This window comes from Podarcis liolepis (genome assembly GCF_965112155.1).
Source record: "Podarcis liolepis genome assembly, chromosome: 13".
NCBI classification, from domain to species: domain Eukaryota; kingdom Metazoa; phylum Chordata; class Lepidosauria; order Squamata; family Lacertidae; genus Podarcis; species Podarcis liolepis.
This window is the reverse complement of record NC_139573.1, coordinates 529,379-546,178: the sequence shown is the minus strand read 5'-3', so window position 1 is coordinate 546,178 and position 16,800 is coordinate 529,379. Positions and strand designations below refer to the sequence as shown.

Sequence of the window (16,800 nt, the reverse complement as noted above, 5' to 3'; positions counted from 1 at the left end):
GCCGGGGGAGCTGGCCTTTGTCCAGAGAATAGTCAGCTTAGCCTAGCAGTTACTTTGCAGATTCACCAATTGCTTAACAGAACTTCGATTAAAAAAAAGACAAAACGTAGCAAAGAATGAGGCGTTTGGTGGAATGCAATCAATTTATTAGAAAATAAACAAGTTCAGGCTAAGTTTGTGCACATATCATTTCAAGTGTTCCTGTTCCTTTTCCCATTCCTTTATTACTACTGTAACAATGGGCATTCTTAGGCTGCTCCTCTCCTCCTTGGCTGACAATTCCCTCTCGCTCTCCACCTCCAGGGTCTCTCCTGAAGAGGCAGAGACCACCTTGGCTGCTTTGAGTCCCGGAAGACCTGCTCCCTGCCTTGCAGGGCTTTTCCCATCTGACCACAGGGATGGGCAGCTGGGGTTGTTTGGATCTGTTTTAAGTTGCTGCTGTGATTTGTGTGGAAATTGCTGGGTTTGGTGGTGTATTTTTTGATGTTTCATTTCTTGTATACAACCACTTTCTTATATATGATCTATTATATGATCTATTAAACCGGAAATCTCAGGACGGTTTCCAGCATTAAAATACAAAATAAAACACAGAATAAAGAATAGAAACCAGAAAAAATGAAGCAAACCAATAATTCACTCCCATAATTGCATTTAAAAGGACATTGAATATTAAATCAGTGTAAGGCCATCCTTTCGAATTCCCCGCCAATCACCTCTCACCCCCAGCATTCCAAACTGCCCCCCTCCCTAGCGTCCCTTCCAACACTACAGTCTTATAATTCTATTATATTCCCCGCTGCAAGTTATTTGATGGGAAGTGAAACTTTCAATCAAGATGAAGATATTCCCACATTTCAAGTACTATTAGGGTTTCTTTCCTCTATGAATTCTTTGATGGTAAGACAAATATATCTTCCAACTGAAGCTCTGTCCACATTCCAAACACTGATATGGTTTCTCCCCTGTATGAATTCTTTGATGGGAAGTGAGATCAATATTCCGATCGAAGCTCTTTCCACATTCCAAACACTGATAGGGTTTCTGCTTTGTATGGATTTTTTTATGGGAAGTGAGATAGGCCTTTGAACTGAAGCTCTTTCCACATTCCAAGCACTGAAACGGTTTCTCCCCTGTATGAATTATTTGATGGGTAGTGAGATGGGACCTCTGACTGAAGCGCTTTCCACATTCCAAGCACTGATATGGTTTCTCTCTTGTATGAATTCTCTCATGGGTAGTGAGATGGGACTTCTGATTGAAGCTCTTCCCACACTGCAAGCACTGGTAGGGTTTCTCCCTTGTATGAATTATTTGATGGGAAGTGGCATTGGCCTTTGTACTGAAGCTCTTCCCACATTCCAAGCACTGATAAGGTTTCTCTCCTTTATGAAATCTTTGATGGACCGTGAGATAAGACCTGCAACTGAAGCTCTTCCCACATTCCAAGCACTGATGCTTTTTCTTCCCAGTGGGAATTCTTGGGTGGGATAAGGAATGAGAGCTCTCTCCATACTCCACATATTGATAGGGCTTCTCCACTGTGTGGATTTTGTCATGGATTCGCTGGTTCTTAACTTCTAATTCATCACCACCTGCAACAAAGAGAGATATGGATTTTCAACATCTACAAGCAGCCACTGGGAGACATCATCCAGGGGTTGGGCTGGGTGTTCATCAGTATGCAGATGATACCCAGCTCTACCTCTCTTTCAAATCAGAACCAGTGAAGGTGGTGAAGGTCCTGTATGAGTGTCTGGAGGCTGTTGGAGGATGGATGGCGGCTAACTGATTGAGGTTGAATCCTAACAAGACAGAAGTACTGTTTTGGGGGGACAGGGAGGGTGTGGAGGACTCTCTGGTCCTGAATGGGCTAACTGTGCCCCTGAAGGACCAGGTGCACAGCCTGGGAGTCATTTTGGACTCTCAGCTTTCCATGGAGGTGCAGGTCAGTTCTGTTTCCAAGGCAGCTGTTTATCAGCTCCATCTGGTATGCAGGCTGAGACCCTACCTGCCCGCTGATATTCTCACCAAAGCGGTTCATGCTCTAGTTATCTCTCGCTTAGACTACTGCCATGCGCTCTATGTGGGGCTACCATTGAAGGTGACCCAGAAAGACAAACAGGTCAAATCTCTGATGATACATTCAGCAATGGATATACTTCCGGGTTGGCGCGATCAGCTAATGGCGGATTCCCTCCGAGCTCCGGAGGGAATCGGCTCAGTGGAAGAGGGGTCCTGCCGCAGCGGCGACACGGGGACCCTCAGAAACCACAGGCGCGGATGCCTGTGGACCTGGTGACTCGGCGGGCACCATTTGCGCCCCCTCCGACTTGCAAAGAAGCCTTTTTAAAGGCTTCGGAGCGGGTGGCAGAGAGCAGCGTGGTGCTGTGAGTAGACCGCTTCTTCCACGGAGTGAAGCCGCAAGCCATGGCTGGAGAGCGCTGACTTCTTTCCTTGATCTTTTGGACTACAAAAAGTAACAACCCGTGAGTAATACGGAAATTGTAATTAAAAATCTTTTTTAATTGAATTCGGAACGACAGGGGGAGGAAGTCCGTCTCCCCCCCCTTTGCAGACAATTCAAAGCAAGAATTAGATAACTAAGGTTGAGAGACTGTTTTCCTCTCTTCGAGATAAAAATCTTTACTTTCACGACTTGGATATACAATTTATTACTGGAGGATCAGAACTGAAAGACAGAGTTGAAGTGTAACCGCCCCCCGGAACCGGGAGCGATCCACGAGAGAGCCTGCAGAAGATACCTATAGAGTTTGACAGCTGTCAAATGAGCTGTCAAAGTCAGGAAATTCTATTTGTTGCTACTTTGGCTGGTTATTTTTGCTACATTGGACTGTGAGCTTTTGCAAAAGGAGAGAAAATAAGAACAAAATAACCTGATTGTTGGAGAAAGAATACTTAGTAACCAGAATCCCTCTAGAGGGGGTTCTGAGATATTACAATGGCTACAGATGGAAAATTACAGGCAGAACTGGATAGGGTGTTTGATTTCCTGGGAAAGCTGCAAGAGCAGAGTGATGTTATGGCGGTAAATCTCATAACCTTGAATCTTAAAGTAAACAATTCTGTTGAAAAGGATTTGACGCAAGAAAAATCTGCAGCTGGAAAGGAAAATACATGTGCTGTTTTGGAAGAAGGCGAAGGAGGAGCTGAAACGCTACAAGTGGAAAAGAACAACCAGAGGCCTGTTGAATTGGAATGTAAGGAAAGCAAGGTTTGGATGAAGAAAATCTGGTTTGAAATGGAGGATGAGGACTGGGGATTTTTCCCTATAGGGAGTCCGGAAGATCTATGGATTACAAATTTGATTAAGGTGAAAACTGGAATGTTTGGGACATTTGGGACACTTGGACTTAGAAAGAGTAAGAAGCAGGACCTGGACTCTTTTTTCGAATATGGTGGGCTGGTTGGAAAAAATATAGACCCTAGTGGGTCAAAGATGCTCCGAGACCTGATGTTCAACACAAAGGACTGTCAACAAAACTGGCTGAAAGGGACTGAGAGAGATTTAAGAGCCTTGGACATGGTAGATCCAGGCTGAGAGCTGATAGACTAATGGACAATTTTTGGGGATCGAAACTGGGGGAGGGGGGGAAAGCTGTGGAATCCAAAGGGGTATAATTATATGTTTTACTTGATAGGTTGTCTTGTAATTATTTTAATAATTGGGAACTTCGTGAAAGGGAATTTGGGTCGACCTGAGAAAAAGGGTGAATTCTAAAAGGAGGTTTAGAAGTTTAAAATTAGCCAATTAAGATGAATTAAGTAAAATATTAATAAGGGATAATTGGGGTACAAAGAACTTGCTGAGCTAAATTTTGAAATTGGGATGCAAGAAGGGGAGGTGGGGGAAGTCCGGGACAGTGGTTAAGAAAATAAGGTTTTAAAAATTATATGTGTTATTTGTATGTCTATGTTTTTTGTGTTTGTTTAAAAAAAATTGAGAAAATCCTAATAAAAAATTTATTAAAAAAAAAGATATATGATATAACATTGAAATGGCAGCTTGGGAAAGATTGTGGAATGGAAAATTGAAATTTACAGCATGTTATGAGTTAAAAGAACACTATAGGAAAATGATGTATAGATGGCATTTGACTCCTATAACTTAGCTAAAATGTACAAGACCAAATCAAATGCCTGCTGGGAATGTCAAGTGAAGGAAGGTACATTTTTCACATGTTGTGTTCGTGTAAGATAGTAAAGGTCTTCGGGGAAATGATTTATAATGAGTTGAAAAAAATGCTGAAAATAATCTTTGTTAAAAAACCGGAAGCTTCCCTTTCAGGTATAATGAGGGGAAAGGTACCCAAAGATGAGGGGAAAAACCTGTATATGTATGCTACCACAGCTGCCTGACTGGTATACGCCCAAAGACGGAAAGAAAAAGCAGTACCAACAAAAGACAACTGCAAGTAAAAAAGGCTTCATTTACCTTTTATAAGAATGAAGCCTCATTTCAAAAGGTTTGGGCAGTTCAGACCAGCCTGATCTCTGTTTAGGGTAAAGGGACCCCTGACAATTAAGATCTCTGTTTCGAAAGGCATAATTGGAGGAAGTACATTCCCAGACCAAACAGTCCTCCATTCAAGGTGACTTGTGGAGGTGTTGGAAGCCCAGCTGCTGAAGGCAGCGCTATTGAGCTCCATCACAATAGAGATACATGTATGGAATTTCAGAACAGATCTCATGATCCAACTAGGAGCCTTACTGAGAGAGGCCAGGATACCACGATTCTCCTCTGTAACCTCCTTATGCAGAGCTCTCTGGGCAGGATCCAGCAACGCCCACTCCTCAACCGTGAAACAAACAGTGACATCTTCAAAAGAAACTGAGCTCTGAAAGAAAAATATCCTTCTCTTAGGCAGCATAAAGATTATTTCCTGCACGTTGCTCTTTTGCTTCCTGCCTGGATTGTTTTAATTGCATTGGTCTGCTGCGCATTTTGATTATTGATGCTTATTTTAATGCTTTTATGGAGTTATTTCATCGTGTATTTTAATGATGGGTAGGAATCTTAGTGAAAATGGGTTTAACTCCACCTTGTTTTATTCAGATCAATATTTCTATGCAAGTCTCAGAATCCCCTCTCTCCCCCCCCCCTCAGCCTCTTTCCCCCCCAGGCTCCTTCCCCCTACCTGATCCGGTTCCTCAGCCGCTGCTTCCCCTCCACCAGGATGAAGAGATGGAGGAGGAGGTCTTGCCGGCATCCTTCTTTCACCTGCGAGAGACAAAGGGAAGTGGGGAGACCGGAGTGCAGGATGCTTCTCTCAGAGGTGCATTTGGGAGTTTGCCCCCATTTCATATTTTAGTTATGCTGAAATATATCTGATCTCCTTTGGCCTCTTGGCCCCAAGTGTCATCCCCAAAATATTGAATGAACCAGCAGATTAGTTTGAGAATCACCAAAATGTGACCACACAGAGGAAAAACTCCTTCCTCCTTACCCAACGGCCTCTCTCTGGTGTCCAACAGAGACTTCTCTACTTCAGAGGAATCAGGACACAATTCAGCAAACGGATCCTTTCCCTGAAGCAGCAACAAGGATTCAAAACAGAGACGGGGAAAAGAATCAGAATAGGAATGACAGAGACAAAAATTTTAGCAGCATCTGGTAGCCTTCCGAAAAAGGATGAGATTTAGGGTCCTGCTCCCTCCTTGGAGCCCCTTGGGAGCATCCAGAGGAAAGTCTCTCTCACCTGCTTCTTCTCCACCTGCTTCCTCTCCTCTGCCTGACTCAGGAGGAAACCTTCGGCCAGGGCCACTGCCTGGGAACTGGTCTCCGCTCCGCATTCCCTCACCCAGCTCTCCATCTCCGCTGGAAGGACAGCCAGGAACTGCTCCAAGATCACCAGGTCCAGCATCTCAGCTTTCGTGTGCCTTTCTGGCTTCAGCCACTGGTGGCAAAGGTGGTGGAGTCGGCTGCAAACCTCTCTGGGTCCTTCAGCCTCCTGGTAACGGAACCAGCTGAACGGCTGGCTCTGCACCTCTGAGCGGAGGGTGTCCTCCTCTCCCAGGATCTTCTGCCCAGAGCTTTCCCAGAATCCTGCACTGCTTCCCGTTTCCATGGCCGGGCCTCTTCCTGCTTCAGGGCCAGCTGAGTCTTGCTCTTCCATGTGTGTTCGAAGGAAGCCTCCAAGAGACAGGAAGGATCCCCTTGGCCCTCTGCCAAGTTCTGTTCGTCCAAATTAGAGGCGCTAGAAAATCCAACAAAGAAAAACCATTGTTCTGTTATAAAATCACAACACGGAGAAGAGGAGAAAAATGTTCTCTGAGCAAGCGAGGATGAGTCTCGCTAGGAACCAAGGCTGGGCTGCAGCACTGGCCGGACTTTGAGCTTTGCTTAAGAAGAGAAAGGAGAAGGAAAGTGACCGTCCCAGATGTGCAGGAAAGTGAAGGGATTTCTGTGAAATGAATCAGCCTGGTTGATCCTGCCTTTCCGTGTTTGCAGTCAAGGAATAAAGTCAGAACAGTGAGTGACAAGTGAGTCATTCATACCAAGTGTAACGTGGAAACCAGGCTATAGTGAGGAGTTCCCACCTCCTCAAGACAAACTACTGAGATGGGGTCCTTTTCCCCTTGTTCTGAGGGCCAGATCCTCATCTGGGAAACGCCCTGAGGGCCAAGTGGGTGAGGCCAAAGGACAGAACTCAAAAGCAGGTAAAGTAGGACCTACCTTTCTGTGATTGCAACTGTTTTCAAGGTTGTGTTTTAATCCGGGAATTTGCCCTGGGAATTCAGGAGGGTGGCTGTGTAATTAAGAATGTGACACAGCCGACCCCCCACACCTGCGTGGGGTACTTCTGGATCCCACCCCCTTGAGTGTCCGCCTCAACATCCCACTCGTGTGCCAGCCTCAGTCCCTTTCTGGCCAGGGGACTCCATGCTCTGCTTCTGGGGGGATATTTGCCCTGCCCTCCATGCGGAGCTGCGCTTGAAGATGACTCGGAAAGCGATGGAAAGCAGGGAGCAAGTGGCGGGCTGGCTTCCCTCATGGCCTTTCCCCCCCTGGGCTCCCAAAGGCAGCAGCCATGGGTCTGGCCAGCATTGGAGGGGAGATTCCTGCACTGCTCCTCTTTGGCCTAGAGGACTCTCGTGGTTCCCTCCCCACCCCCTGGACCCTCTGCTCCCTGATTTTTTTGGGGGGGTCCCCCTTCCCCCTTCCCCCCCCCAAGCGAGAAGAGAGGGAGACTCACTCGACGCAGGAGGCGCCTCCTCTGACAGGAAGGGGCTGGGGGGGCGGGGCTTGGGCTCTGGAGGACCCGCCCCCGCCTGCATTTCTGGTCCTCTCTAGGAATCCAGCTCAGTGCCTCTTAACCCGGCTGAAAGAACCAGAGGACCAGATCTCGCGGGAACCAATCTCGCGGCAGCATTTTAGGGGGCCGTTTCCTCGTTCCTCTCCTCTCCTCTCTGCCTGCCCCCTCCTTCTGCCCCAGCAATGAGGGGAGACAGAGCTCAGCCCCCCTGAGAGCAGCCCCACTTGCAAGGCGCAGTTCCAGAAAGGAGGCAAGACTAAGGGGGGCGGGAGAGAAAGAGATGGACAGCCGAGCCCGGGCCGAGACTGGAGCTCTCTCTCTGATTGGCTCCCCAGAGAGAGGGGGCGGAGCCAGCCCTTTGGGCGGGAAGATGAGAGGCGCCTTTTCGGAGGCAGTTTGGAGGCTGGAGCTGAGGCGGGAGGAAGGAGTAATAATAATAATAATAATAATAATAATAATAATAATAATAAGATGATGATGATGATGACTGAGAGGCTGAGTCTGAGGGAGCAGTGGAGAAGCGGCTCTGGTCTGGGTGGAAGATCCTCCCTGAGGAGAATCTCTGGGGCCAGAAGAAGGAGAGGGGAAGAGGGGCTGAGTCGGGGGGAGAAGTGGCTCTGGCCTGAGGAGAATCTCGGGGGCCAGAAGAAGGAGAGGGGAAGAGGGGCTGAGTCTGAGGGAGAAGTGGCTCTGGCCTGAGGAGAATCTCGGGGGCCAGAAGAAGGAGAGGGGAAGAGGGGCTGAGTCTGAGGGAGAAGTGGCTCTGGCCTGAGGAGAATCTCGGGGGCCAGAAGAAGGAGAGGGGAAGAGGGGCTGAGTCTGAGGGAGAAGTGGCTCTGGCCTGAGGAGAATCTCGGGGGCCAGAAGAAGGAGAGGGGAAGAGGGGCTGAGTCTGAGGGAGAAGTGGCTCTGGCCTGAGGAGAATCTCGGGGGCCAGAAGAAGGAGAGGGGAAGAGGGGCTGAGTCTGAGGGAGAAGTGGCTCTGGCCTGAGGAGAATCTCGGGGGCCAGAAGAAGGATAGGGGAAGAGGGGCTGAGTCTGAGGGAGAAGTGGCTCTGGCCTGAGGAGAATCTCGGGGGCCAGAAGAAGGAGAGGGGAAGAGGGGCTGAGTCTGAGGGAGAAGTGGCTCTGGCCTGAGGAGAAAATCGGGGCCAGAAGAAGGAGAGGGGAAGAGGGGCTGAGTCTGAGGGAGAAGTGGCTCTGGCCTGAGGAGAAAATCGGGGCCAGAAGAAGGAGAGGGGAAGAGGGGCTGAGTCTGAGGGAGAAGTGGCTCTGGCCTGAGGAGAATCTCGGGGGCCAGAGGAAGGAGAGGGGGAGAGGGGCTGAGTCGGGGGGAGAAGTGGCTCTGGCCTGAGGAGAAAATCGGGGCCAGAAGAAGGAGAGGGGAAGAGGGGCTGAGTCTGAGGGAGAAGTGGCTCTGGCCTGAGGAGAAAATCGGGGCCAGAAGAAGGAGAGGGGAAGAGGGGCTGAGTCTGAGGGAGAAGTGGCTCTGGCCTGAGGAGAATCTCGGGGGCCAGAGGAAGGAGAGGGGGAGAGGGGCTGAGTCGGGGGGAGAAGTGGCTCTGGCCTGAGGAGAATCTCGGGGGCCAGAGGGGGAGAGGGGAAGAGGGGCTGAGTCTGAGGGAGAAGTGGCTCTGGCCTGAGGAGAATCTCGGGGGCCAGAAGAAGGAGAGGGGAAGAGGGGCTGAGTCTGAGGGAGAAGTGGCTCTGGCCTGAGGAGAATCTCGGGGGCCAGAAGAAGGAGAGGGGAAGAGGGGCTGAGTCGGGGGGAGAAGTGGCTCTGGCCTGAGGAGAATCTCGGGGGCCAGAAGAAGGAGAGGGGAAGAGGGGCTGAGTCTGAGGGAGAAGTGGCTCTGGCCTGAGGAGAATCTCGGGGGCCAGAAGAAGGAGAGGGGAAGAGGGGCTGAGTCTGAGGGAGAAGTGGCTCTGGCCTGAGGAGAATCTCGGGGGCCAGAAGAAGGAGAGGGGAAGAGGGGCTGAGTCTGAGGGAGAAGTGGCTCTGGCCTGAGGAGAATCTCGGGGGCCAGAGGAAGGAGAGGGGAAGAGGGGCTGAGTCGGGGGGAGAAGTGGCTCTGGCCTGAGGAGAATCTCGGGGGCCAGAAGAAGGAGAGGGGAAGAGGGGCTGAGTCTGAGGGAGAAGTGGCTCTGGCCTGAGGAGAATCTCGGGGGCCAGAAGAAGGAGAGGGGAAGAGGGGCTGAGTCTGAGGGAGAAGTGGCTCTGGCCTGAGGAGAATCTCGGGGGCCAGAAGAAGGAGAGGGGAAGAGGGGCTGAGTCTGAGGGAGAAGTGGCTCTGGCCTGAGGAGAATCTCGGGGGCCAGAAGAAGGAGAGGGGAAGAGGGGCTGAGTCTGAGGGAGAAGTGGCTCTGGCCTGAGGAGAATCTCGGGGGCCAGAAGAAGGAGAGGGGAAGAGGGGCTGAGTCTGAGGGAGAAGTGGCTCTGGCCTGAGGAGAATCTCGGGGGCCAGAAGAAGGATAGGGGAAGAGGGGCTGAGTCTGAGGGAGAAGTGGCTCTGGCCTGAGGAGAATCTCGGGGGCCAGAAGAAGGAGAGGGGAAGAGGGGCTGAGTCTGAGGGAGAAGTGGCTCTGGCCTGAGGAGAAAATCGGGGCCAGAAGAAGGAGAGGGGAAGAGGGGCTGAGTCTGAGGGAGAAGTGGCTCTGGCCTGAGGAGAAAATCGGGGCCAGAAGAAGGAGAGGGGAAGAGGGGCTGAGTCTGAGGGAGAAGTGGCTCTGGCCTGAGGAGAATCTCGGGGGCCAGAGGAAGGAGAGGGGGAGAGGGGCTGAGTCGGGGGGAGAAGTGGCTCTGGCCTGAGGAGAAAATCGGGGCCAGAAGAAGGAGAGGGGAAGAGGGGCTGAGTCTGAGGGAGAAGTGGCTCTGGCCTGAGGAGAAAATCGGGGCCAGAAGAAGGAGAGGGGAAGAGGGGCTGAGTCTGAGGGAGAAGTGGCTCTGGCCTGAGGAGAATCTCGGGGGCCAGAGGAAGGAGAGGGGGAGAGGGGCTGAGTCGGGGGGAGAAGTGGCTCTGGCCTGAGGAGAATCTCGGGGGCCAGAGGGGGAGAGGGGAAGAGGGGCTGAGTCTGAGGGAGAAGTGGCTCTGGCCTGAGGAGAATCTCGGGGGCCAGAAGAAGGAGAGGGGAAGAGGGGCTGAGTCTGAGGGAGAAGTGGCTCTGGCCTGAGGAGAATCTCGGGGGCCAGAGGGGGAGAGGGGCTGAGTCGGGGGGAGAAGTGGCTCTGGCCTGAGGAGAATCTCGGGGGCCAGAAGAAGGAGAGGGGAAGAGGGGCTGAGTCGGGGGGAGAAGTGGCTCTGGCCTGAGGAGAATCTCGGGGGCCAGAAGAAGGAGAGGGGAAGAGGGGCTGAGTCTGAGGGAGAAGTGGCTCTGGCCTGAGGAGAATCTCGGGGGCCAGAAGAAGGAGAGGGGAAGAGGGGCTGAGTCGGGGGGAGAAGTGGTTCTGGCCTGAGGAGAATCTCGGGGGCCAGAAGAAGGATAGGGGAAGAGGGGCTGAGTCTGAGGGAGAAGTGGCTCTGGCCTGAGGAGAATCTCGGGGGCCAGAGGAAGGAGAGGGGAAGAGGGGCTGAGTCTGAGGGAGAAGTGGCTCTGGCCTGAGGAGAATCTCGGGGGCCAGAAGAAGGAGAGGGGAAGAGGGGCTGAGTCGGGGGGAGACGTGGCTCTGGCCTGAGGAGAATCTCGGGGGCCAGAAGAAGGAGAGGGGAAGAGGAGCTGAGTCTGAGGGAGAAGTGGCTCTGGCCTGAGGAGAATCTCGGGGGCCAGAAGAAGGATAGGGGAAGAGGGGCTGTGTCTGAGGGAGAAGTGGCTCTGGCCTGAGGAGAATCTCGGGGGCCAGAAGAAGGAGAGGGGAAGAGGGGCAGAGCCGGGGGGAGAAGTGGCTCTGGCCTGAGGAGAATCTCGGGGGCCAGAAGAAGGATAGGGGAAGAGGGGCAGAGCCGGGGGGAGAAGTGGCTCTGGCCTGAGGAGAATCTTGGGGGCCAGAAGAAGGAGAGGGGAAGAGGGGCTGAGTCTGAGGGAGAAGTGGCTCTGGCCTGAGGAGAATCTCGGGGGCCAGAGGAAGGAGAGGGGAAGAGGGGCTGAGTCGGGGGGAGAAGTGGCTCTGGCCTGAGGAGAATCTCGGGGGCCAGAAGAAGGAGAGGGGAAGAGGGGCTGAGTCTGAGGGAGAAGTGGCTCTGGCCTGAGGAGAATCTCGGGGGCCAGGAGGGGGAGAGGGGCTGAGTCTGAGGGAGAAGTGGCTCTGGCCTGAGGAGAATCTCGGGGGCCAGAAGAAGGAGAGGGGAAGAGGGGCTGAGTCTGAGGGAGAAGTGGCTCTGGCCTGAGGAGAATCTCGGGGGCCAGAAGAAGGAGAGGGGAAGAGGGGCTGAGTCGGGGGGAGAAGTGGCTCTGGCCTGAGGAGAATCTCGGGGGCCAGAAGAAGGAGAGGGGAAGAGGGGCTGAGTCGGGGGGAGAAGTGGCTCTGGCCTGAGGAGAATCTCGGGGGCCAGAAGAAGGAGAGGGGAAGAGGGGCTGAGTCTGAGGGAGAAGTGGCTCTGGCCTGAGGAGAATCTCAGGGGCCAGAGGAAGGAGAGGGGAAGAGGGGCTGAGTCGGGGGGAGAAGTGGCTCTGGCCTGAGGAGAATCTCGGGGGCCAGAAGAAGGAGAGGGGGAGAGGGGCTGAGTCGGGGGGAGAAGTGGCTCTGGCCTGAGGAGAATCTCGGGGGCTAGAAGAAGGAGAGGGGAAGAGGGGCTGAGTCGGGGGGAGAAGTGGCCCTGGCCTGAGGAGAATCTCGGGGGCCAGAAGAAGGAGAGGGGAAGAGGGGCTGAGTCTGAGGGAGAAGTGGCTCTGGCCTGAGGAGAATCTCGGGGGCCAGAGGAAGGAGAGGGGGAGAGGGGCTGAGTCTGAGGGAGAAGTGGCTCTGGCCTGAGGAGAATCTCGGGGGCCAGAAGAAGGAGAGGGGAAGAGGGGCTGAGTCGGGGGGAGAAGTGGCTCTGGCCTGAGGAGAATCTCGGGGGCCAGAAGAAGGAGAGGGGAAGAGGGGCTGAGTCTGAGGGAGAAGTGGCTCTGGCCTGAGGAGAATCTTGGGGGCCAGAAGAAGGAGAGGGGAAGAGGGGCTGAGTCTGAGGGAGAAGTGGCTCTGGCCTGAGGAGAAAATCGGGGCCAGAAGAAGGAGAGGGGAAGAGGGGCTGAGTCTGAGGGAGAAGTGGCTCTGGCCTGAGGAGAATCTCGGGGGCCAGAGGAAGGAGAGGGGGAGAGGGGCTGAGTCGGGGGGAGACGTGGCTCTGGCCTGAGGAGAATCTCGGGGGCCAGAAGAAGGAGAGGGGAAGAAGGGCTGAGTCGGGGGGAGAAGTGGCTCTGGCCTGAGGAGAATCTCGGGGGCCAGAAGAAGGAGAGGGGAAGAGGGGCTGAGTCTGAGGGAGAAGTGGCTCTGGCCTGAGGAGAATCTCGGGGGCCAGAGGGGGAGAGGGGCTGAGTCGGGGGGAGAAGTGGCTCTGGCCTGAGGAGAATCTCGGGGGCCAGAAGAAGGAGAGGGGAAGAGGGGCTGAGTCGGGGGGAGAAGTGGCTCTGGCCTGAGGAGAATCTCGGGGGCCAGAAGAAGGAGAGGGGAAGAGGGGCTGAGTCGGGGGGAGAAGTGGTTCTGGCCTGAGGAGAATCTCGTGGGCCAGAAGAAGGAGAGGGGAAGAGGGGCAGAGCCGGGGGGAGAAGTGGCTCTGGCCTGAGGAGAATCTCGGGGGCCAGAAGAAGGAGAGGGGAAGAGGGGCTGAGTCGGGGGGAGAAGTGGCTCTGGCCTGAGGAGAATCTCGGGGGCCAGAGGAAGGAGAGGGGAAGAGGGGCTGAGTCTGAGGGAGAAGTGGCTCTGGCCTGAGGAGAATCTCGGGGGCCAGAAGAAGGATAGGGGAAGAGGGGCTGAGTCTGAGGGAGAAGTGGCTCTGGCCTGAGGAGAATCTCGGGGGCCAGAGGAAGGAGAGGGGAAGAGGGGCTGAGTCTGAGGGAGAAGTGGCTCTGGCCTGAGGAGAATCTCGGGGGCCAGAAGAAGGAGAGGGGAAGAGGGGCTGAGTCGGGGGGAGACGTGGCTCTGGCCTGAGGAGAATCTCGGGGGCCAGAAGAAGGAGAGGGGAAGAGGAGCTGAGTCTGAGGGAGAAGTGGCTCTGGCCTGAGGAGAATCTCAGGGGCCAGAAGAAGGATAGGGGAAGAGGGGCTGTGTCTGAGGGAGAAGTGGCTCTGGCCTGAGGAGAATCTCGGGGGCCAGAAGAAGGAGAGGGGAAGAGGGGCAGAGCCGGGGGGAGAAGTGGCTCTGGCCTGAGGAGAATCTCGGGGGCCAGAAGAAGGAGAGGGGAAGAGGGGCAGAGCCGGGGGGAGACGTGGCTCTGGCCTGAGGAGAATCTCGGGGGCCAGAAGAAGGAGAGGGGAAGAGGGGCTGAGTCGGGGGGAGACGTGGCTCTGGCCTGAGGAGAATCTTGGGGGCCAGAAGAAGGAGAGGGGAAGAAGGGCTGAGTCGGGGGGAGAAGTGGCTCTGGCCTGAGGAGAATCTCGGGGGCCAGAAGAAGGAGAGGGGAAGAGGGGCTGAGTCTGAGGGAGAAGTGGCTCTGGCCTGAGGAGAATCTCGGGGGCCAGAGGGGGAGAGGGGCTGAGTCGGGGGGAGAAGTGGCTCTGGCCTGAGGAGAATCTCGGGGGCCAGAAGAAGGAGAGGGGAAGAGGGGCTGAGTCGGGGGGAGAAGTGGCTCTGGCCTGAGGAGAATCTCGGGGGCCAGAAGAAGGAGAGGGGAAGAGGGGCTGAGTCTGAGGGAGAAGTGGCTCTGGCCTGAGGAGAATCTCGGGGGCCAGAAGAAGGAGAGGGGAAGAGGGGCTGAGTCGGGGGGAGAAGTGGCTCTGGCCTGAGGAGAATCTCGGGGGCCAGAAGAAGGAGAGGGGAAGAGGGGCTGAGTCGGGGGGAGAAGTGGCTCTGGCCTGAGGAGAATCTCGGGGGCCAGAAGAAGGAGAGGGGAAGAGGGGCTGAGTCTGAGGGAGAAGTGGCTCTGGCCTGAGGAGAATCTCAGGGGCCAGAGGAAGGAGAGGGGAAGAGGGGCTGAGTCGGGGGGAGAAGTGGCTCTGGCCTGAGGAGAATCTCGGGGGCCAGAAGAAGGAGAGGGGGAGAGGGGCTGAGTCGGGGGGAGAAGTGGCTCTGGCCTGAGGAGAATCTCGGGGGCTAGAAGAAGGAGAGGGGAAGAGGGGCTGAGTCGGGGGGAGAAGTGGCTCTGGCCTGAGGAGAATCTCGGGGGCCAGAGGAAGGAGAGGGGGAGAGGGGCTGAGTCTGAGGGAGAAGTGGCTCTGGCCTGAGGAGAATCTCGGGGGCCAGAAGAAGGAGAGGGGAAGAGGGGCTGAGTCGGGGGGAGAAGTGGCTCTGGCCTGAGGAGAATCTCGGGGGCCAGAAGAAGGAGAGGGGAAGAGGGGCTGAGTCTGAGGGAGAAGTGGCTCTGGCCTGAGGAGAATCTTGGGGGCCAGAAGAAGGAGAGGGGAAGAGGGGCTGAGTCTGAGGGAGAAGTGGCTCTGGCCTGAGGAGAATCTCGGGGGCCAGAGGAAGAGAGGGGAAGAGGGGCTGAGTCTGAGGGAGAAGTGGCTCTGGCCTGAGGAGAATCTCGGGGGCCAGAAGAAGGAGAGGGGGAGAGGGGCTGAGTCGGGGGGAGACGTGGCTCTGGCCTGAGGAGAATCTCGGGGGCCAGAAGAAGGAGAGGGGAAGAGGGGCTGAGTCGGGGGGAGACGTGGCTCTGGCCTGAGGAGAATCTCGGGGGCAGAAGAAGGAGAGGGGAAGAGGGGCTGAGTCGGGGGGAGACGTGGCTCTGGCCTGAGGAGAATCTTGGGGGCCAGAAGAAGGAGAGGGGAAGAAGGGCTGAGTCGGGGGGAGAAGTGGCTCTGGCCTGAGGAGAATCTCGGGGGCCAGAAGAAGGAGAGGGGAAGAGGGGCTGAGTCTGAGGGAGAAGTGGCTCTGGCCTGAGGAGAATCTCGGGGGCCAGGAGGGGGAGAGGGGCTGAGTCTGAGGGAGAAGTGGCTCTGGCCTGAGGAGAATCTCGGGGGCCAGAAGAAGGAGAGGGGAAGAGGGGCTGAGTCTGAGGGAGAAGTGGCTCTGGCCTGAGGAGAATCTCGGGGGCCAGAAGAAGGAGAGGGGAAGAGGGGCTGAGTCGGGGGGAGAAGTGGCTCTGGCCTGAGGAGAATCTCGGGGGCCAGAAGAAGGAGAGGGGAAGAGGGGCTGAGTCGGGGGGAGAAGTGGCTCTGGCCTGAGGAGAATCTCGGGGGCCAGAAGAAGGAGAGGGGAAGAGGGGCTGAGTCTGAGGGAGAAGTGGCTCTGGCCTGAGGAGAATCTCAGGGGCCAGAGGAAGGAGAGGGGAAGAGGGGCTGAGTCGGGGGGAGAAGTGGCTCTGGCCTGAGGAGAATCTCGGGGGCCAGAAGAAGGAGAGGGGGAGAGGGGCTGAGTCGGGGGGAGAAGTGGCTCTGGCCTGAGGAGAATCTCGGGGGCTAGAAGAAGGAGAGGGGAAGAGGGGCTGAGTCGGGGGGAGAAGTGGCCCTGGCCTGAGGAGAATCTCGGGGGCCAGAAGAAGGAGAGGGGAAGAGGGGCTGAGTCTGAGGGAGAAGTGGCTCTGGCCTGAGGAGAATCTCGGGGGCCAGAGGAAGGAGAGGGGGAGAGGGGCTGAGTCTGAGGGAGAAGTGGCTCTGGCCTGAGGAGAATCTCGGGGGCCAGAAGAAGGAGAGGGGAAGAGGGGCTGAGTCGGGGGGAGAAGTGGCTCTGGCCTGAGGAGAATCTCGGGGGCCAGAAGAAGGAGAGGGGAAGAGGGGCTGAGTCTGAGGGAGAAGTGGCTCTGGCCTGAGGAGAATCTTGGGGGCCAGAAGAAGGAGAGGGGAAGAGGGGCTGAGTCTGAGGGAGAAGTGGCTCTGGCCTGAGGAGAATCTCGGGGGCCAGAAGAAGGAGAGGGGGAGAGGGGCTGAGTCGGGGGGAGACGTGGCTCTGGCCTGAGGAGAATCTCGGGGGCCAGAAGAAGGAGAGGGGAAGAGGGGCTGAGTCGGGGGGAGACGTGGCTCTGGCCTGAGGAGAATCTCGGGGGCAGAAGAAGGAGAGGGGAAGAGGGGCTGAGTCGGGGGGAGACGTGGCTCTGGCCTGAGGAGAATCTTGGGGGCCAGAAGAAGGAGAGGGGAAGAAGGGCTGAGTCGGGGGGAGAAGTGGCTCTGGCCTGAGGAGAATCTCGGGGGCCAGAAGAAGGAGAGGGGAAGAGGGGCTGAGTCTGAGGGAGAAGTGGCTCTGGCCTGAGGAGAATCTCGGGGGCCAGAAGAAGGAGAGGGGGAGAGGGGCTGAGTCGGGGGGAGACGTGGCTCTGGCCTGAGGAGAATCTCGGGGGCCAGAAGAAGGAGAGGGGAAGAGGGGCTGAGTCGGGGGGAGACGTGGCTCTGGCCTGAGGAGAATCTCGGGGGCCAGAAGAAGGAGAGGGGAAGAGGGGCTGAGTCGGGGGGAGACGTGGCTCTGGCCTGAGGAGAATCTCGGGGGCCAGAAGAAGGAGAGGGGAAGAGGGGCTGAGTC

At 55.6% G+C, this 16,800-nt stretch overlaps 2 protein-coding genes across 3 annotated transcripts in view; one reads left to right on the top strand and one right to left on the bottom strand.

Annotated features, from left to right (window-relative positions):
• LOC310692010 (uncharacterized protein) overlaps positions 1 to 16,800 on the top strand; it is a 155,165-nt gene that overhangs the window by 14,678 nt on the left and 123,687 nt on the right. The gene's annotated exons all lie outside the window — the stretch shown is intronic.
• LOC310692026 (zinc finger protein with KRAB and SCAN domains 3-like) lies at positions 130 to 7,590 on the bottom strand. 2 transcript variants are annotated; one of them, XM_083472395.1, is made up of 6 exons: positions 7,218 to 7,590; positions 5,721 to 6,218; positions 5,469 to 5,550; positions 5,160 to 5,242; positions 4,733 to 4,859; positions 130 to 1,595 (listed from the first exon to the last, which is right to left on the bottom strand). In XM_083472395.1, exons 2-6 carry the CDS (start codon positions 6,135 to 6,137, stop codon positions 868 to 870), a joined length of 1,437 nt encoding a protein of 478 aa, XP_083328521.1. In that variant the 5' UTR covers positions 6,138 to 6,218; positions 7,218 to 7,590; the 3' UTR covers positions 130 to 867. The 2 variants fall into 2 exon arrangements, with proteins under 2 accessions (XP_083328521.1, XP_083328520.1); XM_083472394.1 differs by lacking the exon at positions 7,218 to 7,590 and having other exon boundaries at positions 5,721 to 6,547.

What these genes read in the sequence shown, in the direction of transcription:
- LOC310692026 (XM_083472395.1), bottom strand. Translation starts at nt 6,137, where the DNA reads ATGGAAGAGCAAGACTCAGCTGGCCCTGAAGCAGGAAGAGGCCCGGCC. An exon ending in CACCAGAGAGAGGCCGTTGG is followed by an intron (nt 5,243 to 5,468) that starts GTAAGGAGGAAG and finishes TGTCTCTCGCAG; the next exon opens with GTGAAAGAAGGATGCCGGCA. An exon ending in CGGCTGAGGAACCGGATCAG is followed by an intron (nt 4,860 to 5,159) that starts GTAGGGGGAAGG and finishes TTTTTCTTTCAG; the next exon opens with AGCTCAGTTTCTTTTGAAGA.